Raw genomic sequence first — 22914 nt, forward strand, 5'->3', positions numbered from 1 at the left:
TGTGCATTTAAAACAATTATTTCATTTATTTTCCAAGCCTTAGTATATGGTTTTCTAATATATGAGCAGCATCAAAGGTTGTACCATAATACTAATTGTTTGGGCAAGAGTCTCAGATTAATGAATGCACACTCATCGACTTTTCTGAGCGCCCTTACACACTCCCCCCACCTAATAAGTCTCAGAAAAATGGTAATTTGGGGGAGATATTCTTTGTCCAAATTTGTGGAAGGGGAGTCTCCCCCATCCATCTCCCCACCGCCGCTGTCTCCAGAAAGAGTGTGTAAAGGCCCCGTGAATAACCTCTTCCCACGGCCTAATTGATTGGGCCATGTAGCTTGCAATGGCATTAGATAGATCAACATAAAGTTTAGGCCAAGTTTGAGAAGCAAATTGTAACGTTTGGCACCGTTACAATCAGCCTGGCCAAGTTTCATGGCAGATTTCTAATGGGTTGTGGAAAGGTGTTGTAAGAGTCTTTTCTCACGATGCGATTACCTGTGCCATGAGAAATTCTAGGGTATTTAATGCTCGAAAAAGTTTACGTTCTCATGGTTGAGGTGATGAGGGTGGTTGTGAAGAGTATGGCCAAGTTTCCATAGCATTTGCAAATTGGCACAATTAATTTTCTAGTGTCTAGGGTTCCATAAATCTAGCTACCACTTTATTCTTGTTAGGGCGTGGAACGTTGTTTGGGTATTATATATATAGCGCGCACACCTTTTAAACTTTCAAGGGCGCCAAGATATCACTCTCTACGATATTCCTGAGGTAAGGGACATGGCCATCATGACAAAGGATGTGGCTGCATGCACCACCACCATTTGAAGGCTTCTGTTTCACTGCATTATTGGTGGTGATCATGAGGAACCTACATCTGTGCCTCCATTACACTAAGCTCGACGTGTACTTATTTGTAGATTCTCTACGTGCTGATGATGACATGGGTAGGTGTGCCATATGCATGATGGGAAACTCTTTTATTCTTTGTTACTGATGGAGCCTCTTTATTGCCAGATTGCAGATTCTTTTGCCTTCTGGTATTTTGGAAGAATTTGTCCCGAAAGGTGACACTATTGTTGAATGGAGGAGGAACAGCCGGTTGCTTCATTTGATCCTGTAAGAATGTTTGAGCTGTGGTACCTGTACTGTTTTCTGTTGTGTTTTGCCTTTTGCTTGTGTGTACATCATAAGTAAAGACTTATTTTTTTGCTTGCTACCATATCTCACTTGCCCTGACCCTTGAGCGCTTAGTTGGGGCTGGTTGAGGGCTGTTAACAGAGTCCATGCTGAATTCCACCCTCATATGATGTCCACACTTTGCTCCTTTTAATCTTAGCTCGACATTTTTTTTTCCTGACTGGCCTTAGGCCCAAGATCCTCCCATAGTTACTAATTTTTCACCACCCGTAGGCGCCCGCCTATAGGATCCGCCCGTAGGCGATGCCGCCGAGGAAACACCAACTTAGCTCGACATTTTCATAGTATAGTGAATCCCTTTCTGTCTAGATGCTGTAAATCCAATGCCCTTTCAATCCCCCATTGGTATTGTGTTCGTTTTACAGTGACTAGTCGTAACACCTTCAGGTGGTAGGACCAAGCCGAGTCTAGCCGGCAGGTACCCACTTGCAATAACAGAAGAATCTACTCAAAGGAAAAGAAACTCAATGACCTTGTTCTTATATCAAATATGGCTCACAATGGCTTGTGTCTACCCTATACAGTGCCTCTCAACCATCACACATGCATCTAAGACTGGCTCCAAGGACTTGAACAATGGACTTCGCCTTACTCCCGATCAGAAGGCTTAGGTCGGCAAGACAGGTGGTAAGCTCAGTCCCGAGGAGCATGAACAATATAAGGAGGGTGTTGTTTCTTTTGTCATACAAAAGGACATACTTCTAAGTACGACAATACAAAGGAAGTGGTCATGGAACAGGTTGCTCAGCGAACTAGTTTCGCGGTTGATCTCGGTAGATAAACAAGTGGAGGGATTTAGCACACACATGACAACGAGCATCAAGTTTAAAGCTCGCTGTGACTAAATTAGTCATCCGGGGTATGGAATTTGTACGAGATTTCATGGTTCTCTCTCTCATAGGTGTAGTCATTATCTTAGTGATCCAATGGTTTCACAAGTTTACCCCAGATGTTGATTGGGAGTAGCACACGTTCCGCATTACCCGAAATGTGTCCAAGGCTCCCGTGATCATTCAATGTGAGCAAGGGATATCTAGCTTTTCGGTCATTAGCCACATCCAGGCTAAATGAGAGATTCAAAAAGGTGTGCGGTGATCTATGTTTAGATCACCTAGATGGTTTCTAGTGCTTCTGCGAAGTACAAGGCTCTGCATGACCGGTTCTAGAAGATCTTTCTTTAGGACAACCTTCCTCTTAAGCTCCCTCCATCTAGATTGGAGGACCACAAAATTGAACTCCTGTTCGGTTCTGAACCGTCGCCTTAGCAACGCCATGGAGACAAAGTTGTACCATCAACTCGTAGTCTGGTTTCATACGCTCTAGTGTGTCTCCATTCGTAGTCTTGATCCATTTCGTCGAGGCTGAATGGAGCTGAGATGTTTTTGAATCTCAATAGTGGATACCATTAGGTATGAATTTTGGATCAAGACATCCCCAAAACCGCATTCTAAACTGAATAGGCCTGCTGTGAGTTCGTGGTCATGCTCTTCGATTTGATGAACGCCTTGGGTACATTTACCCGCATGATGATGCGAGTATTCAGGGAAGGCAAGTATGTCTTCATCTTCTTGGATGACATACTAAATTTTTTTAGCTACGGAAAAGCAGCACGACATTGATATAGAAAAATTGATGAAGTTGTTGCAAAGCAATGAGCTGTATGTCAATGAGAAAAAAATAGAGTTTTATCTATACGAGGTTCATTACCTTGGATATATAATCAATGTTGAAGGCATCCGATTGGATTGTGCAAAGATGGTGGAAATTCTAAATTAGGAGATCTCGAAAATAGCTTATGACATTTGATCGTTTGTGGGCATTTGCTCGGCATATTCCACCCACATCGACAAGTTTTCAAACGTCTTGGTAGCTCTCATTGATTTGTTAAAAGGTGTCAAGACTCGAAAGCAACATATTCACATGACGCCTCGTGGATTACAAGCTTTTCAAGGACCTTAAGGTGGCATTATTTGAGGCTCCTTGTTCAGCTTTAGCCTCTTGGGATCACCCATTCCAAATGATCACCGATGCGAGTAACATCGCTATTGGAGCGGACTTGTAACCGAATGGGCATCCAGTCGCTTACATGTCTCGTAAGGTGATTGCTTTGATTGCTATAGAAAAAAACTACTTGTTCTATGATCGGGAACTCCTTGCGGTGATATAGACCTTAAAGCATTGGAAGCATTTTCTTTATGGGTGCGACTTTGTCAGGTTTGCACAGATCACCGGGCCTTGCATTGGCTTCAGACGATGCCAAGTGCGAATTGGAGTAACCGTCAACGTCATTTGGAGCTAGATTTTCGAGAGTTTGGTGGAATGATTGACCACATTCCAAGCAAGGCTAACCTAGTGGGTTGACGCCTTGAGCAGGAAAGGAATTGTGTCCCACATCCAATCCACATAGATGAATCTTACTGGTATAAGACTAGACGAGATGAAGCATAGGTATGCGGATTCCATGGAATTTGATACTCAATGGTTGGCTTTTCTACAAAGGTCGCCTCTATGTATTGAAACAATTTCAAGCGACTCTTCTCCACGATGCCCATGATGCCGGTTCCTTTGTCACCTTACATGATGTTTTATATGTCCCATAGATTTCCAAAAATCTATTTTCAATGTACAAAGCTTCTCAAAAGGGACTAGGTGTGTACTTTGATGATGAGGTCATTGAAGTGATGGACAAAGAAGGCTCTCTGGGTTGTTGCCAATGGAGTCCATGATGGGGGTCTCTACAAGATCACCAACTTTTCTTCCTAGATTTCTCGTGTTGACTCACATATTCATCAGCTTTTCTCCCCCTTGATGGCTTTGGTTTCTGAGGCAGATACTTCTGTATGGCATTCTCGCTTCGGTCATGTACCCATTGTTGCCTTACAGAAGCTCCATTCTCAGCAGGTTGTCAGCGGACTATCTCAGCTTAGGTCTCTTTCACACATCTGCTTATCCTACATGATGGACAAGAATCATTGAGATGCATTTGCAGAGGAGGCCACACATTGAGCAGCCCCAAGATTGGAGCTTATATATGCAGATCTTGTTGGACCTAAGGAGCTTGAGTCTCTTGGAGAGGCTTGATATTTTCTTCTTCTTGTGGATGATTTCACTCGCAAAGTCTGGGTATGTTTTTTGGCTCGCGAGTGGGATGCTTTTGCCAGTTTCAGGACTTGGATCGCGATGGTGGAAAATTAGTCTAGGGATACAGTTTCATTTCTCCGGACTTATAATGGTGGTGAGTTTGTCCCGTTTGATTTCCTTGTGTTGACGGGCATTCATTGATAGACTATAGTTTCTTACACTCCTCAACAAAATGGAGTTGTGGAACAGAAGAACCGGACCGTAAAAGAGATGGCTCGTTCTTTGTTGCATCATGCAGGTCTTCCTCCTGCTTTTTGGGGTGAAGTTGTGGCTACCTCAGTTTATCTCATTAACCGCTCTCTCACAAAAGCAGTTGAGGGGATGACTCCGGAGGAGACTTTTATAGGACATAAGCCTTTTGTTTCTCATCTACGTGTTTTCAAGTGTGTTGCTTATGTGCATGTCCCAGATAAGAAGAGGATCACACTCGCACCGAAGTCAAAGAGGATGATCTTCACAGGCTACAATCCGAGATCCAAAGGGTACCGCTTTTGGGATCCTAAGGTTGATGACATCATCATTTTCCGTGATGCTCGGTTTAATGAGAGCTTGTTTGGCATTGACTCCTCTCCACCTCACGCATCTATAGATTTTTTGGATGATCCATTCTCGGCAGATGCTAGTGATCTTATACCTCTTCCATGTTTAGCTCCTCCTCCTTCTCCTCCTGCTGTAACTCTGGTGTCAGTTGCTACTTTACAGCCACCAGTTCTTGTTGCACCAACTTCTGCAGCTCCCAGTCCCTCTTCGAGTCCTGCTTTGACTCCGGGATTACTACCACTAGTGCTTACTTCATCACCTCTCCCAGCAACATCGGATGAGTCCTCTACTGTAGCTAGATCTTCTTCTTCTTCACACTTTGAGAGAAAGGCTGGCCTACCTCAGTGGGTTTAGCAGCTCTTTAGAGATTGTGGTCTCAATGATGCACAACTCCATAACCAGATCTCTACCACCACCCTTGGACCTCGCTGTTCATCCTGGGCTTCCACATCTCATCACATAGTGAATTATGCTCTCATGAGTTCTCTCTAGGAGATCGATGAGCCTGAGAGTCCAAAGGAGGCTCTTTCACGGCCGCAGTGGCAGCAAGCCACGGAAGCAGAGATGCCCTCTATCGAGAGGAATCACAATTGGTCTTTGGTGCCACGGCCTTTACATCATCGTGTGATTGGTGTGAAATGGATTTTTAAAGTCAAGTTTCATGCAGATGGTACTTTGGACAAGTACAAAGTCTGCCTTGTTGCTCGAGGATATGCTCAGAAGGTAGGTGAACACTTTGATGAGACATTTGCTCCTATAGCTAGTTATACCACCATCAAGATTGTTTTGGCTTTGACTGCACACTTCAGATGGCCCATGTTCTAGATGGATGTCAAATCTACTTTTCTGAATGGAGACTTAGAGGAGGAAGTTTATGTTGAGTAGGCTCTTGGTTTTGTGTTTTAGGGACATGACACCCATGTGTATCTTCTGAAGAAGGCTCTTTATGTCTCAAACAGGCACCCCGTGCTTGGTATCAGAAGATTAATACCTTCTTGTTATTTCTTGGCTTTGAGAGGGCATATGTTGACAACAATCTCTATGTGCTTCTTTCTAATGAGGATATTTGTGTCATTTTGTATGTTGATGACCTAATCCTTTCTGGCTCAGATACTGAGTTGGTCACACAATTTCAGTCCAAGATTTCAGAGATATTTGAGATGACTGATCTTGGCCTTCTTCATTATTTTCTTGGGCTGGAGTGGGTGTATAAGCATGCACATATATTCATCATTGGGCATCTCCAAAAGTGCCGAAGCCTTACAGAGTGTTTCTCTGGAGATTGGCTGGCCAAGGAGAGTCTACAGTAGTAGTATTGGGCTGAGTATCGTGATCAACATTTTCAGTCATACTTTGCATATTAGTTGTTAACATTTTATACAATATAGTAGTTTAATTTTGCCTTCACTGGCTCAACAGGGCACTACTGGTTTGCCTTCACTATTTTAACACGATGGGGCACTACTAGATTGCCGAGTCCTTGAGAGGAACAAACTCAACCACGAAAGCTCTTAAAGCCTCCCAAGTTCAATGCAGAGATGGACAGAGGAGTCACCAACTCGACCCGTGAGATGGCTGCCACGTTGGCAGCAAGAGGAGGTTTCAATGTTTTTCAGCTCCATTTGGTGTGCATGGCATTGACAAGTGTCGCCCTCTTGTGGTGGGAAGACCACCTTACGCACCACTGTCACTTGTTGGGATGACTGCCGTATGGTGGTCTTGAAGCAATTTGTTCCCATGGATTATCAACGTGATTTGAAGAAACAATGTTTTATGTAGAAACATGGCGAATCGATAACCAACTATTTCATCTATATCTAGAAGCTTCTCCTCATGCTCTTCCGGAGTAGGTTGAGCATTTTGTGGATGGTTTGAAACCATCCTTGCATGCAGATGTTCATGCACATCAGCCCATGATAATGCTAACACCATTTGCATCTATCTCCCCTCCTGCTCCCACTAATATGACACCTGCTCTTCGCTTAACCCAGTCTGGCAGGATCTCAGTGGGCTGGCATGTATGGTGATGCGCCGAGGGTTGATTCATGGAAACCTGGTGTCCATACTCTTTGATGAAGGAGCCTCAGAGGACTTCGTCCAAGACCGTCTGGTTGAGCAATTGAAGCTGCCTACAATGGTGGACAGCAGTGACATAGTTTTAGCCACTGCCATGAGAGGCAAGGGGAAGAAGTCAAACTAGTTTTGGGTTGTAAAGACATTGGAGGATGCTTCACTGGCTTTTGGTATTGCTTGTGTGTTTTATAGCCAATTTTTTTGAGATTTCACCGCAAGAAGGTCCACCGAGCATAAGCATGAGGAAGATCACACTGATGAATGCTGCATGTGCAAGTTCATGACAGTAGAAAGTTGTAAACATGCTTTCCATTATTTATGATCATCAATTGGCCTAGTCTCGTCCCCTTAGCTTTTTGCCACTATTGTTCATGTTATGGGAATGCTGAAAGGGTTGAATTGGTTTTCAGGACACAGTGATGGAAATTTTCAAGCTTGTGTGGCTTCGAACACCAAACGGTGTGTCATTATGAACTTGCACCAGGCCTACTTTTTTCTGTAATTATCTATCTCCTTTGTGCATTTTCTATGGATTTATTGCTACCAATTGATATTTTGAATTTTGCCAGAGCGGGAACAGAAGCAAGACAATGATACTGTGGAGGCAGAAGTATGTATTTTGGTAGTAAAATTGGTTGCCTTTATATTAGAGAGCTGTTATCAAGTGGCCAACTCATTATGATGTACTTGTCTTTCAGGTTGGGTTGCCTTTGACAAAGAAGAAGAGAGTGACTACCGGTAACGCAAGCATGGGTTCTTATGAAGATCACCTTCTTACTGTTGCTTAGTTGGTGGTTCTATGTATGTGAATTACTGGCTACAACCCACATGCATAGAACCAGTCCTTTATGCATGTCTGGTTAGAATCCACATGCATAGAACCTGTCCTCCTTTTTGGCTGGGGGTACGCATGTGTGTTGCAGGCTTTTGCGGTCATGATGCTTGTTTGTAAAGTGAAAGTGTCAACAACTGTGATGCAGCCAATGCAAACTCCTTGAAGTTAAGCTGCGAGCTTCTCAAGCTTTTTGTGACAGGTGTTTTGTCTTTAAATCAGAGTGTTATAGGCAGTGAACGAGTATCCTGTATTTTCTCCATACGACTTGGTGTTTCCTTATTAAAAAGAACCTTATCAATACATATACTTTAGCTCTCTAATGTTTTGATTCTTGCAGAAGCTATACAGCGGGCTGCCCTTATCGCTGAAGCCGAAGGGATGACCGTGATTGAAGCAACCCACTTGGAGAGGATACTCCCACAGCTTCTATTAGATTTTTGAAGAAGCCTTTAAACAAGTGGATGTAATCTATCAGAAGCCTCCTTTACTTTGCTGAGTTACGTTTCCACCAATGCATACTCCTCCACTGTCCAGATGATAAAACATACTCACAGTTGCTATGCCGTGTCCTGTCTTGTTTAAAATGATTAGAGCCTAGCTGAATGGCATTTTGCGTAAAGGAAAGCTTATAGTACATTGCTTTTTGAGGTGTAATGTTGTATTTAGACATTGCCAAAAAAAATTTGGTTGAAGAGATGTGGTGCAACCTTTGATTTCCTTGTAAGAATGCTCATTCTGAGGGTGTATGCCAGAGTGCATGATGAGCTTCTTGACTCAACGTGGAAAAGCAAATAGGCAAGTAGGGGGTTTGACTTGAAAGAAATTATTTCCCATTTTTTGGGCATAATGAGGCTATCATGAGATCGGATAGTCTAAATTGGATTCCGATTGTAAGACCAATGGAACGCACAGTGCATGCAGAACTTGAAATCCATGTGTTTGGGTTTTGGTATTTTAATCATTATCAATGGTGTGTTATGCCCTTTAGAATGAAAATTTCTCCTTTCAAATTCTAGAAAAATATTGACATAAGTTTGGGGAATACTTTTGAGAGGTGCAGATTGGCACAGAGTCCTTCAAAGAGAGCATGACATAAGATTGGCTTGGGTTGTGTCTCTTTTTAGTGAGAGTTCCTCTGACCTTGGGAGAGGGGCCACTCAAGGGCGTAGCTACTGGTTAGTTTACCAGCTAGTGACATCAATGCCAAGTATAAGGATTGAAGGTGCCTTTGGTTTTTAATGGGACATGCGTGCCTTCGGGATGTGGACTAGGCTTGGGTTGCATGGTCTCTAGCAGGGGTGGCTTATCGTTATATCATCTGATTTGTAGCTATATGGTTGGGTGGTGGCTGAGTGCTAGCCGAACCCACCTTTGCCCTAAGGGTATTGTTGATGTGTTTGTCGACTATGGATGACAAGTACTTGGATTGCTTCACGGATGTGCTTGTGTGTAGATCTTGGTTGGACATCAAGTACGTGTGGTTCTTGATTTGAGGTGTTTCATTTAGTATCAAAGCTTTACTTTCTTTTAAGAAATGTTAAGCGTGACTCTTAAGTATTCGATTGTCATGTGTATCCTTAAGGCAGGACACCATGCTTGTTATAACCCCTTGTCCAGAGACAAGTCGCTGGTGTACTGCTAAGGGTGATCAATTGTGTGGTGCAAATCCTGCTTGTTATAAGCCCTTGTCCTGAGATGAGTCGCTGGTGTACTGCTAAGGGTGGTCAATTGTGTGGTGCGTATCCTGCACAGTCTTATTGTAAAACAATGTGGAATTTGTCAAGGTCTGTCATTTGCAAATAGGATAATCAAGCTTGTGATTGGCAGTGTTAGGGAGCTGGAATCTGGATGGTGATACGCACGAGAAGGGGCAGAAGATAACTCCTTTCCTGAGCTCAGACTTCTCTCTCTTTGCTGCTGCCACATTGGAACAGGAGTCCCGCTGTTGGGTTACAAGCATTAGTATGTTATATATGCATCCTTCAATGCCTTGGACGTGTTGCAGCCTTCGTTGAGCCTTGCACTATGTGCTGATGGATGCCTCCCAAAAGACTGCCACTGCAACAAGATACTGGCCCAAGCATGTAGGTCATTGGCAGCATGACGATCTTGTATGTGCTGGTGTGGTACGTAGTAAGAATGTGGTTGAGAGGCACGGGAGGAGAAGATGCAGAGCGAGAAGTCAGCGTCTGATCATGCTGGCCATCTCAAGGAATAGGCTGCCATGTGTGAGTATAAGCACGAGCTGTTGGGTTGTAGTAGCGAGTGTGCCTTAGCTGAGGCACAGTCATAGCCGCTAGTGGTGCGAGGGGAGATCCATTAGCAGGCATGTTTCTTGCAGAATGTTAACGAGATCAAACGTGCAAACAATGTTAGTAATTAGTAATCTAGTTATATAGTTATGACTTATGACTCAATGCTGAAACCTTGAGTGTGTCGTGCATGCATGAGAAGACAGGCAACAGTCATGGCTGTCTCTGTATGTATTAGGAGTCTGTGTGTGTGTTTTCTCCATATGTGCAACGACATGTTGTCCTGTCTCTCTCTGTGGCCCATCTCTATGTGTGCACAAGAGAGCTGCAGGGTCCTCTTTCTCCCCCCCTGTGCTGTGCTCGCAACTCTCTTGCTTGCCAAGCACCAGCTTATGCAGGCAGGGTAGGGGCTCAATATTTTCTCAAAGGTTGGTGTTGTTGCTGCTCTGCTACTGCGGTTGCAGGTTGTAGCGCGTTGGCGAGGCTGGTGACCCAAAGCATTGCGGCGCGGAGAAATGCATTCTTTAGAACAAGAATGAATGATTCAATCCCGTGGTCGAGAGACGGAGCTGTAGGAGGGCTTCCTGTGAATGTCCTCCTGAATACATCAGTCCCCGGTACGACTTTGCAAATGCAGAACTGATTGACAGGAGAGGGGAGCAGCGTGGAGAGCGAGCGATGGGAGCAACGTGAAGAGAGAAAAGAGCACAGCAAAACTCTAAAATGTGCAGCTGGCAGCATGGAAAACCCTAAAACGACCTGCGGCTGTAGGCTTGCTCGTTGCAAATAAGGCAGACAACAGGGTGACGTGCAGAGAGGGAGAAAGCACAACCCTTGGCCTGGAATAGACAGCACATGGGTTTCAATATTCCAGATTGCAGCAGGCAAGGAATGCAAGAAGAGCTCAAACACGGCAGTTCAAGTTGGCCTTTTTTCTGATCAGCCTCTTTACCCACCCAACCACCCCCCCCACCGCACCCCCCCCCCCTGCGGGTGGCTGGGTGAACCATTACTTTCTCAGAAGCTGAGCTTGCGACCCTTTTTGCCGACATTGAAAAAGACACAAAGATGGCTCTCATTGCCAAAGTTTTGGGTCTCATCCCTCCTGTCTCCAGGCCCGTGACTGGGTCCTCACAGCATTGCGCTCCGACCTTACTCTGCACTTCAAGGATGTCAGATTACTTGGGAGAGTCTTCTTCCAAGTCGACTTTGATGATGAGGATTCAGCCTCTTTGGTAGTGGAGGGCAGCCTGTTCTCTCTGGTCCCGAGGAAGATGTTCTTCCAACCTTATTCCAGCTACTTCGATCCCGTGGCAGAAGACCAGAACAATGTCCCCATCACTCTCAGATTCCCAAGTCTTCCTTGTGCATATTGGCCTATGCTGGAGGCCATCGGGTCATCGTTTGGACAGGTCCTTCAGGTGCCGCCCTACCCTACCTTACCGACTTCATCAGTCCAGGTGGTCACTACGTCAGCCGATGCTGTCCCCAGGGTTATGGTGCTTGCTGGTTGTGATGAGCCTCTTGATGATTTTGTGTTGCTTCCAGTACCTAATGGTCTCCTAAAGCAACGTATGGAGGTTACTGGTAAGCCTGACCAGGGCCAGGTTTGTCACCAGCAGGGGCACTTTGCCTGGGATTTCCTTAGAGCTAGGGGCCGTAAGAGGCATCGCAAACACGCCTCCCCCTCGACACAGCCTATGGCTCCAGCCCTTCCAGTGGTCTGTCAGGTGTGGCGGGTCATGGCACGTGCCCATCCTCCATGTGGGGACACAACGACCCCTCCCTCAGGTCACGCACAGCAGGATGGTGATGCTTTGGATCATAGTGGTGAGACCGCTGGATCATCCATGCAGAAGGATGGTGATGCTTTGGATCATAGTGGTGAGACCGCTGGATCATCCATGCAGAAGGATGGTGCCTCAGGCCAGGATGACTTTTTTGAGTCCTTGCTTGGGCAGGGCAGTTTGCAAGATGTACAGGGCTTGAAAGATTATGCAGATAAACAATAGAATGCACAACAAGATGTATCAGGTCACGGTGCCTTGCATGGCAATCATGTATCTCGCACTTCTGCAGACACTGTGAGGAGTCCCGGACATGGGAATGACAGTGGACTTTGTCCCAAAGATTACCCCCTCCTTCAGCATTATGAGAGGAGGGCTCTGACCCCGGCCCAACGTTTGCTTCGGTCACAGGAGGTTTGCTTCAGTCACAGGTCAAAACTCCATCTTGTCCATGAGGATTGTCTCATGGAATGTGCAGGGTCTAGGGGGGCTTCCCACCAGTAGTAGGAAGCGCCTTGTGAAGGACCAGCTCCATCAAGCGGTTGCAGGTGGAAATATGGATGTACTTTTGATGCAGGAGCACAAATTGGATAGGCTCCAATGCTGCAAAACTGGCAAGTTTCTTTCGGGCTTTACTTTTTGGTCGGGGGCAGTTGGAACCAAAGGAGGTGTTTGCATTTCAGTTGTAGCTTCCCTCTTGCCTCATGTTGTTGGATCTGGTGTTATTATACCTGCTAGGGCTCAGTGGATTATGATCATGCATGAGGGTCAGAAGTTAGGCATCCTGAATATCTATGCACCTAACTTGAGAGGTGAATAGGTGACCTTTTGGGACACCATCACAGGGCTCCTCCCCCAAGTTGATGGATAGTCGGAGGAGATTTCAATATGGTTGAGCTGCCTTCGACAAAAGGGTTGGCCGTGAGGGCATAATTCGCTCCTTGGAGCGTGCCTCAAGGGAGAGATTTACACTTTTCTTATATGGCAGGGATTGTTGGACAGAGGATGACTTCCAGAGGAGGCCTAATTCTCTATCTTACTCTTGGCATAATCGCAGGAGGGGGAATGATTGCATTTTTGCACAGCCCGATAGATTCTGTGGATGATTGGGCCCTCGATAGGGGGGGGCACTATCGCTATTATGCCTGGCACCGCCAAATCAGATCACTGCCCAGTTGTTCTTTGTCTCAGGGAGCCTGGGACTCAGAATGCCTCCCCACGTGTTCGCATCCCTGATTCTCTTTATTTGGATGCAGAGACCTCACTTGTGATCAGAGAGATTTGGAGGTCATGTGATGATCCTGACCCTCGCCGCAAGGTTACCATGGCTCTGGAAAGGACCAGCCAGCACTATCAGTCTGTTGCGTTGGCCAAGAAACACGAGATCTTGGAAAAGGAGAGAGCTATCAAACAGAGGATTGCGGGGCTTCAGAGGGAACATGAGAAGCATCCTCATTCTCCTTGGATTTCAGATCTTTTATCTACAGTCAGAACTGAGCTGCAGGTGGACTTGGATAGGCGTTCTGAGTTCTTGTTTCACGTTACTGAGGCATTCTGGGTACAGATGGGTGGCAGATGCAACACAAAATTCTTCTCCTCACATAGACCTACCCATAGAAGCAGGGAATCTGTCAGGTGTTTGCAGGACTCGGTGGGAGTGATTCAGACTGAACCGGATACGGTGAGGAGTATTGCCTCAGATTTTTATCGGATTTTGTTGTCTGCAGACACCCTCTCCGCACAAAGATGTTGCACAACAGAAAGGATGATGTGTGTTCCTCTCTGGATGCTCCTCTTTCGAAGAATGAGTTAAGGCTGGCTTTGCTGGCTCTCCCAAAAGGAAAATGCCTTGAGGATGATGGTCTCTCCCCATCTTTCTTTATTCAATTTTGGGATCACATTGGGGATGAGATCACTCTTGCCTTGCAGGAGATGTGGTGTACAGGTATGATGCCACCCCATCTTACGGAGGGTCTTATCCACCTTATCCCAAAAGGTGGGGATAAGACCAACCTCAGACAATGGAGGCCGATTACATTATTAGGTTCTGCATATAAAATCCTAGCTAAGGTTGCGAGCATGAGGCTGCAACCGGTCCTCCAAATGATCATTCATGACACACATAATGGCTTTCTCCAAGGAAGGAGTATTTTTTATAACATTTTTTCATTTTGGGAACCTGTTGAGTGGGTTAAAGCTAGCCACCAACCCCTTGCCATCCTTTTGCTGGATTTTGAAAAAGTATACGACATAGTGGATTCGGGTTTTTTGGAAGGCACAATGGCACATATGGAATTCTCCCAGGATTGGATTAGAGGGGTCTCTAGGGAGGCCCATAGCACGGTTTTGGCCTATGGGGGATGGGGTGAGCGCTTTCAGATTTCTTGCTCGGTGCACTAGAGTTGTCCCCTTGCTCCCCTACTTTTTCTCATTGTGGTAGAGGCCATGAGCAGATTTCTTCAGGCCACCCCAAGTGTCACGGGTCTTAGATTGCCTTTATGCACAGAGGATGAGCTTGTGGATTCAGAGTTAGCAGATGACACCGTGATGTTTCCGGAGGCTTCACATGCTTTCTCCCCACAGATAGATTAGGGCTTAGATGTGGGAGTTTACTTGGATTGAGAGAGGATGTAGTACCATGTATCTTGGTTGTCAAGTTGGCATTGAAGCACAGCAGTTTGCACATGTATTCATGAGCATGAAGAGCAAACTTCAACATTGGAGCAGCATGAAGCTTGATTTGGCATCCAAAGTGTTGGTGGTTAACCAAGTGCTGCTGGCCACTGCCTAGTTCTTAAAAGTCTATACCTCAAGGAGGCCTATTTCATAAAAATAGGCCTAGGTAGGCCTATGTTATAAAAATGAAATACGTGAGCCTAGTTCATACATAAAAGACATGAACCTACATACGTGAGCCTATAGACATGAGACTTCACACGTAAACTTGCATACATGATCCTAGAGGTGTGAACCTAGACATGTGAGCCTACAGATGTGAACCTAGAGACATGACCCTAGCAAAAAAGACTTATTTTTCATAGCTTGAGCAGAATATACATGTTTGAAATTAGTTTCAAACCTGCTTCAAGAGCATTAAAGACTCGCAATGCAAACCTAGTGTAGACTAATTGTTAGAAACAACAATACTCATGTATAGTGCATCAAACCACTTTTTCAAACCCACCAAGATTTGGTCCCACAGCAAACAACCAGCACCATTTAACTGAGTGCTTTCCTATTAAGAAAGCTAGACTCCTTCAGCAAGCAAGGAGCTTTGGGAAGAAATGAGCCACCAACGAAAGCGTAAGCAAAGGGATAACAGAACACTGAGAAACCAGAGTCACCACGATCCTCCAAGTTTCAAATTCACTATTGGCTCTACAAATAGCATCATAAATCTCATGAAAAGGACATCAAACCATGTGCCATCATGCTTCAAACATTTGATGCCGTTCTCGAGCTAAGTTTATCTCAAGTTGACTATGACCAATAAACAACCCAATAACATTAGACAATAATCGAGACATGTCTCTTTTGTTGTACCATTAGGGACAGTGTTCCTCTCAAAACACACAATAGCAAGCGCACAGTGTGCAAGCAAGAGTCCTATCTTCCACATGAGATCATTTTATAGAAGTGTTTTCAACACCACGGACCCAGCTTCTAGTTCTTCTCCGTTTAGATGAGAAACATGGAACACGGGGAAGGGTAAAGAGCCAATGTCAAGAGCTACCTCAAACCAAAAGATTCATAATGGCATTCATATGACATGTCCTCATCCGCCACGCAAAGCAAGCTTGCGGCCTCAAAGCCAAGTCAGTAGACAAGTGCCATTGGAAACCGCACCCCAACCCCATGGGGCAAAGATCTCATATCGTGAAACTGGGGGTTTATATAATACGCAGAAGATATGCTTAGGATAGCATTTGAAATAGGAAGGGGAGTTGCAATAAAACATAACATCTAGAGTCTCATAGTTGGGCAAAACCAAGCCAATCCACATCTCAAGAGTGATGACCAAATTTGATCAAACTAGAGATCCCATTCAGTATCTAGAGAAGTTTGAGCAAATTTGTGAGGCCATGGGAAGGATTGATGATCTCACCAAGAGCTATTCATTTGGACTTTGATTAGAAGGCAAAGAAAGCCAGTGGTTTAAGTCACTACACCCACTTGAAAAGGCTAGCTACTATCAGGTCATGAGGCACACATTTACTGTGGGATTCTCGCCTAGTGGAGACAAATCGCACAAATCTATAACGTCAAGCAAGAAAATGGAGAAACAATGTGGAATCACATTGCTAGAACCAAGTATCTCTACATGAGATGTAACACCCATAGAAGTCCGAATGATTTATTACTCATTGATCGATTTATGATTGATCTCGAGAGAGAGGTTTCACAACCATCTTTATAGGTCTAAAAACTACATCTTCGATGAGTGTTGTTGTCTACGAGGTAATAGACCTAGTAGATAATCTTGTAAGACAAGGATGTGGAAGTCATCCACGTAAATCAAGACACAAGGGCTTATTTGTTTGAAGCCATGGTGCAACAAAGACTAAGAGACCTTAATAATTTGGTACGTATGCCATTGATACAATGCTTTCGATGCAAAGGCCCACATCGTATTGCAGAGTGCCCTCACAAAGACCTTACACTCGAGTGCTCCAAGCCCTTTGAATCTTGTGCCAAACCCTAATGTAATTCCTTAATTACAGTGGCACATGTTATAAATACGAATTTGACCATGCGTACAAGGATTATCCCAACATAGTGATAATCATCCTTATGGAAGCATCTATTTACCACTTTGACAAGCCTTAACCTGTTGAGCTTGCAAGGACTTATTCTTATAGCCCCCCTTAACACCATCACAAGGATCCAAGTGTAGCAAGCAGCAAAAGAGCTTGAGATGCAAGCCCCTGAAAAGGCTAATGAACGAGAACCAAAAATCCAAAAGAAAAACTCAAAGAGCCTATGTAAACACAATGCATGAATAGTTGTCAAGGAAAACAACGTCGTAAGTATTAAAAGTGGTTCGAATATAAGAGTTCCAAGGCTGCCTCCCTTGCGGAGGTAGCAAGCAATATCCCATAAAAAAGCTGCTCTTCAAGGAAAAGAAACCCATAGATTACAAAAACCTACCAAGGAAACTCAAGGAGTACCCCAACCTATGTTGGAAAAGAAGAGAATGAAACAAGCCTAAGAGCTTATGAGGAAGGTGCAAGTTGAACTAGAGAGTACTAGAGCAATTGGTCGAGTACCAACCACTGACCTTGCTTACTAAGCCTATTCCAAAGCCAATCAGAGACCTAGTGAGGGAGCCTCAAAGTTTTCCCAAGTCCTCAGATGAAGCCATAACCATTCTTAAGAGGTCATAAAAGGAACCAACTTTGGAGCCTTTTCCTTTGGAACCAATTTAACCATGCCTCACATTGCTAGATGTAATGGGGAGGACTCAGTGGGAGGTGAAAGCTTTCCTTCCATGTGGATCATCATAGTTAGCATAAATTTTTTCTCCGAGGTGATTGATAATTTCGTCCCCTTCAGAGGTACTACCTCCTAGGGAAGCATCAATCCACATCCCTTACATATTGGTAGCCCACCTCATAATGTGTATGAACGTAGTGAGGGTGTGTATATCGCCCAAAGGACAGCAAGCCTAATAGTCTTTTTGTCGTCGAAAGTTTAAGTTTCGATAAGTTCTCTTTTGCAAGGAAATTCCCAGTTGTGGAGAGACTTATCCAACTAAATACCTAAGAGCCCCTCTCTTAGCACTCACATACCATGCTCGTTTGCTTCTTCCATCTTGTTTAGGATCAAGATGTTTTCCTTTTCCCTTGAAAGTACCTCTGAAGGAAACACTCAGATAGATTAGTAGAATAAAGAGCTTCGACATGACAGAGAAGCTGGAGGGAAAAATGGAACTAGAGATCTGGTTGGAACTACTCCAAAAATAGGTGTCAACCAAAGGCACTGGGAGGAACCCCCATAGATAAGTTGCTTGTGGACCAGCAGAACCAAATTGAAGCACTCAAAAGCAACCAGAACACGAACAACATAGAGCCAAGCTAGCACTCGCCAAGGGAAAAGAACTGATACAGCCAATCGAAGAACACAACAAAAATCATCTTCGGCAATCGACATGCCATCGACGATCAGATGACACCGAGTTAGCTAAAAGAGCATAAAATCATTGTATAGAAGCAGATCTATGTGCAAAAGGATGAAAACACGGCCAAACAAACTGCCTTGGTTGATCTGGAAGAAGAGTTTAAGAATACAGCCAAGGCACTGGACTAGGCATATGCAAAGATGAACATGCAAAAAGCTAAACTCATTCAGCTTGAAAAGCAGGTGGTGAAGACAAAGGCATCTCCCAAAACAAGGTCCATAAAGAAGACTGACGTAGCGCAGTGTCCCAAGAGACCATCACACGGGCCAAAAAATTACAACAGCGACACAATCTGAAGGAAGAAAACTCCGAGCTGACTTCCCAGCTATACAAAAAACTCAACAGGAGTTGACAACTATCAAGGAAGGAGCCAGCAAACCACAAGAAAAACAAGAGGAGCTAACAGAGGCCATAAAGAAACAACTGGTGCAACTGGACAAAGAAATTCAAATCAAGGACACCAAGTTACAAAAACCTTCCCAAATGGTGCTGAAGCTGCAAAAGCTCCAAACACAACTCATGCAGGAACAAAGCAGACACAGAAAGCTACATGAAGAACTGTTGAGCCAAACAGTAATTGAGAATAGCAACTTTGCCCACAAACAATCAAGTACAGATCCTCCATCAAAATCTTGTTAATCTTCATGAAGCGCATCAGTGAGAGAAGGCACAGGCAGCAGAACAGCTTAAGGCCATAGTACAGAACTTGGAATACGCCACCAACTCGCTTGCAAAATTCAAACAGTAATACGAAGATGAAGACTGGGACTTACCTGTCAACCCCTACAAGCTGAATGAATTCCTCCGCAAGTATAAACCAGAGGAACAAACTGCATCCGAGGCCCAGGTCAAAAGATAAGGCCTTAGTTCCTATAAATACATTGTACATGGTGTGAGAATTATCATTCATAATATAATCATTGTGTTCATGTGCAATCTCTCTCTCTCTCTCTCTCTCTCTCTCTCTCTCTCTCTCTCTCTCTCTCTCTCTCTAGCCTTGGTCACCATCACCATGGCTTGAGATTCCATCTCCATCTCCTCTCTCACCCTGTGATCCTGGCACCATGCTTTTTAACATGGTATCAAAGCCAGGGTGCATGTGAGCTCTATGTCAGCTATGTGTTTTTCTCTTTGTTTGCCAACCTATGTTTTCAAACATGGGACACCTTTCTCCAAATATTTTTCATTCATCGCCTATGTCATGTTTACCTTCCAGCTTGCATTAAGCCCACAAACTAGATCTACATTTTTGTTGTGTTGCACATCATTGCATTAACATCATTGCATTAACATCTATATGCACTATGAGGTTGAAAAGCAACCCCAAAACGTATGTGTATATGTATAATTTGTTAGTGTTAGTGTTGTTAGGAGTGGCGATCGGCTTGCATCCAAGACATGAATTATTTGAATACTCAAGTCGACAGTGAAAGGCCGGCACACCAAAAGTCAGGCATAGACGGCAGCACACACGCGTGCCCATTGTAATCATATGTACTTTGTTGTAACAGTCTAGTCTATTAAACAAAATGAGTCTTGTAATAAAAGGTAACTGCTGGAAGGGTTAAGAAGAAGGACCTTTCAAGATAGTAAAGAAGAAAGTAGTTAGCAGTTAGAAGATAGATATATAGAGAGATAAAAGGGATCAGTAGTAGTAAGCAAAGAGTTAATCTAGAGCACATAACAGTGTACAAGTATGTTAGTAATACAAAGCCTTTGAGCATTATTTCATTGTGTACTATCTGAGTGAGAAGACAGTGAGAGAGTGAGCATTGTGGTTCTATGTGCGCTTTCTGTTTAAGCTTATATAGCTAGTGAGTTTCGAACCCATTGTGCTTAAGCATTGACAAAATTACATGTGACCAATGGTGTTGTCTTGCCCATCGGACTAACTACCGACACTCATCCATATCCAAAAGGGTAGCTATTTCCCAGCCTTATTTGGAATTGTCATGAATAGGATCCAATGGTGGCATTCCCTTTGCGCTTGGGCTTGCACCCCAAGGTTTTCCCTAACCCGCATTTGTGACTTTATTTTGAGGTATTGCACTCTCTCAAAAGTTCTTTATTCCGTTAGTGCCCTTTATGCATAAAGTTCTTGTTTCTTATGATTTAGGGCCTGTGTCTTTGTTATAGCTTCCCTTAGTTTCATGTCTACATCCAACTCCTCTGGAGTGGGAAAGAAGGTTTCCATGTTTCCTCTCTTAGAGGCATCTTCTTCAATGTCTCTCTTAAATCTAGGAGTGTACGTTATTTTCTCGTTTTACCTTGCAAAGGTTTCACTCTACACAAATGCTTGGAAGGGGGTATTGTTTATGTACCCACCCTTCTTGTTGAGGTCTTGTGACCACTCATTACTTGACGTATGTTAGTGGATTAAGTCTCTTGTTCTACACCTAGTGGGTATACGAATAGCCCTTTGGCAATGTTTAGAAAACCATCGGATATTGTGAAAGAAGCTGCAACTCTCTCCTTCCCGTGCTCATTAAATGGATTACAATATAGACGTGATTATCTCAAATTAGTCACACATGTGATTAACTCACCCTGGTCTTTCTTATGTAGAGAACTTAATCTTCAAGTGTAAATTCACTCCTAAGGCTTTCACTTTCTCATTAGCTATCCTCTAATCTCTTCATTGATCTTAATCTTAGTGTTATTTTGGACGTGATTATCTCAAGATAGTCATGCATGACTAATTATGAGTTTTTCATGTGCAAAGTCTTTGTAGATAAGGAGAGAGGAGTCATAAGATGAGCTTTTTTTTAACTTTGGCAAGTTAATTCCTATCATTATGGGGTGATTTTAGGGAGTTTTTCACGACGTGTGACTATATTAGCTGGGGTGGAAAATTAGTGTTTGGTGTGTGATTTGATTTTGGAAGGCAATGGTAATCACAACAAGATTCAAACTATAATGTTTATTTTTATTTTTATGGTTTTATGAGAAAACGTAAAAAAGCTAGCACCTTGGTTTTTCATGTGGAGAAACAATGATGCTAACTTCAAGAAAAATTGAAAGAAAAATGATTATATGCATAAAAGATATTTTTTTATATTAAAAGTGTGATTTTCATCATAAATGATTTTTATGCATAAATGGATGCATAAAAGAAATTCTTTTATATTAAAAGAGTGATTTTCATCATAAATGATTTTTATGATGATAAAAGTGTGACTTTCATCAGAATTAGATTTTATGCATAAATAGATGCATATAGAATTTTTATATTTAAATAAGGGTTCTCTTAATCCTCTATTTAATCTCTGCAAAATTTAGAAAAACGAATAAGTAGATAATCTGTGAGAAGAAATGCTACCGTTTCATATTCATTAAGATGATAATGAGAAAATTCAATTAAACTATCGAAATCGGAGATCGAGATAAAATATTATTTTATTCCTCATAGGAAATTCATGTTTTAGAAATCTGTAAGCAAATATTCGACGGACGAAATTTAGAAAAAAAAAAGAGAAATTGAAATATTACCTTTCGAGAAAGATAATTTAAGAAGAACCTTTCAAGACCTAAACTCTGATTCAGACTATTGACCAAGACCTAATTGCTTCGTCAAGAATGAGTGTATTTATAATAGTAAGTTAGCAATATACATACAATTATAATTGTACCTTGTACATTTATAATAGTACATCTATGCATGCATTTGTAGGAAAAACCAAAAATTTCTGAAGATTAAAAAAGTTATAATCATACGTCATACTTTTGTACTAGTATATCGAACAAGGTCATCTTGTATGCATGTTTTGTAGGAAAAACCAAAAACTTCTAAAGATCAACAAAGTTTTTTTTTCAAAGATTTAATGTACCTTCCAAGGCCTCTAAACCCTCAGTTTTCTGTGGAAGAGGCTCATTATTGAACTCAAATATTTAATACACTTGAATCAAGGATACCACTAGAATATGGTGTTTATCTAGATGAAAATATATCAAACAACCCATCGTAGCAACCAAGATTTAGTTTGTGATACATAGGGGAGTGCTGTTGTTACTCTCAAGAGACACCAAAAGCAATATGACACATCATTCAAGGAGGATTTTATGAAAGAGTGACAATAGTGTAGACTTGCACACTATGGGTATGCAATGATCGAAAGTATTGCTAATCCGATAATTTTATCCACCTCACTAACTAGAATATCAAAAAGATTTGCTAGGGAGATCCCTACGTTATTTTGGGATGAACCTGATTGCAAAGGATCCTTTCCGAGAGGGAAGATTAGATAACAAGTTAAGGGAAGAAGATGCAATTTCAAGGGACCTTGAAATTTCCCCAGAGCCAAACAATATCCTTTAACTTTGAAACAATGTAAAACAAAATACAGTTGCGACCTGATAAGGGAACAACTCAAGAATTTGTTGAAGAAGTCCTACTAAGTCTAAAAGGTTTCTAAAACAAGAAATTGAAGAGCATCAAAAGCTAATGATGTACAAACATCATAAGTAGAAAAAAAGTGAGATTATGTCACAGATGCAACCCATTGTAGTCAAACTGCAGTGTTAAGGAGTTCTTTTGGAAGGGCCTATAAAACAACACCCATGACTCGAGACCCAATTGATGGAGCTCTAAATTACAACCCTATAACGCTGTTAGCTATATACCTCTATGGTCGATTGGGGATGCTTGTGACACCATTATACAATCTGTAGTACGTTGGTGATTTCTAAATATTTCTCATAGGTAGTATATGCATGATTGGTACTAACTTGTTGTATTTCTGTGTCTCGTACATTATTGTTTATTGTGAGCAGGTGTATAAGTAGTGAGTATTCACATGGTTGTAGTGAGTATTCACATGATTGGTACTAACTTGTTGTATTTGCGTGTCTCGTACATTATTGTTTATTGTGAGCAGGTGTATAAGTAGTGAGTATTCACATGGTTGTAGT

General features: G+C 42.9%; 1 protein-coding gene across 6 annotated transcripts; it reads left to right on the plus strand.

Moving 5' to 3' along the window:
* Positions 1 to 628: 628 nt before the first annotated feature.
* LOC147619983 (centromere protein X) lies at positions 629 to 8486 on the plus strand. Of its 6 annotated transcripts, none has more exons than XM_086772094.1 (7): positions 629 to 771; positions 1018 to 1119; positions 7365 to 7413; positions 7524 to 7564; positions 7653 to 7692; positions 7935 to 7988; positions 8127 to 8486. In XM_086772094.1, the coding sequence occupies exons 2-7, from the start codon at positions 1084 to 1086 to the stop codon at positions 8228 to 8230; spliced, it is 324 nt and encodes a 107-aa protein (XP_086628220.1). In that variant the 5' UTR covers positions 629 to 771; positions 1018 to 1083; the 3' UTR covers positions 8231 to 8486. The 6 variants fall into 6 exon arrangements, with proteins under 6 accessions (XP_086628220.1, XP_086628226.1, XP_086628225.1 ...); XM_086772099.1 differs by having other exon boundaries at positions 729 to 771; positions 1025 to 1119; XM_086772098.1 differs by having other exon boundaries at positions 762 to 896; positions 1023 to 1119.
* Positions 8487 to 22914: the final 14428 nt, after the last annotated feature.

This window comes from Cibotium barometz, chromosome 32 (genome assembly GCF_041138505.1).
Source record: "Cibotium barometz isolate CiBa-2024 chromosome 32, ASM4113850v1, whole genome shotgun sequence".
Taxonomy (NCBI): domain Eukaryota; kingdom Viridiplantae; phylum Streptophyta; class Polypodiopsida; order Cyatheales; family Cibotiaceae; genus Cibotium; species Cibotium barometz.

What these genes read in the sequence shown, in the direction of transcription:
- LOC147619983 (XM_086772094.1), top strand. Translation starts at nt 1,084, where the DNA reads ATGGAGGAGGAACAGCCGGTTGCTTCATTTGATCCT. An exon ending in GAAGAAGAGAGTGACTACCG is followed by an intron (nt 7,693 to 7,934) that starts GTAACGCAAGCA and finishes ACTGTGATGCAG; the next exon opens with CCAATGCAAACTCCTTGAAG. An exon ending in TCTCAAGCTTTTTGTGACAG is followed by an intron (nt 7,989 to 8,126) that starts GTGTTTTGTCTT and finishes TGATTCTTGCAG; the next exon opens with AAGCTATACAGCGGGCTGCC.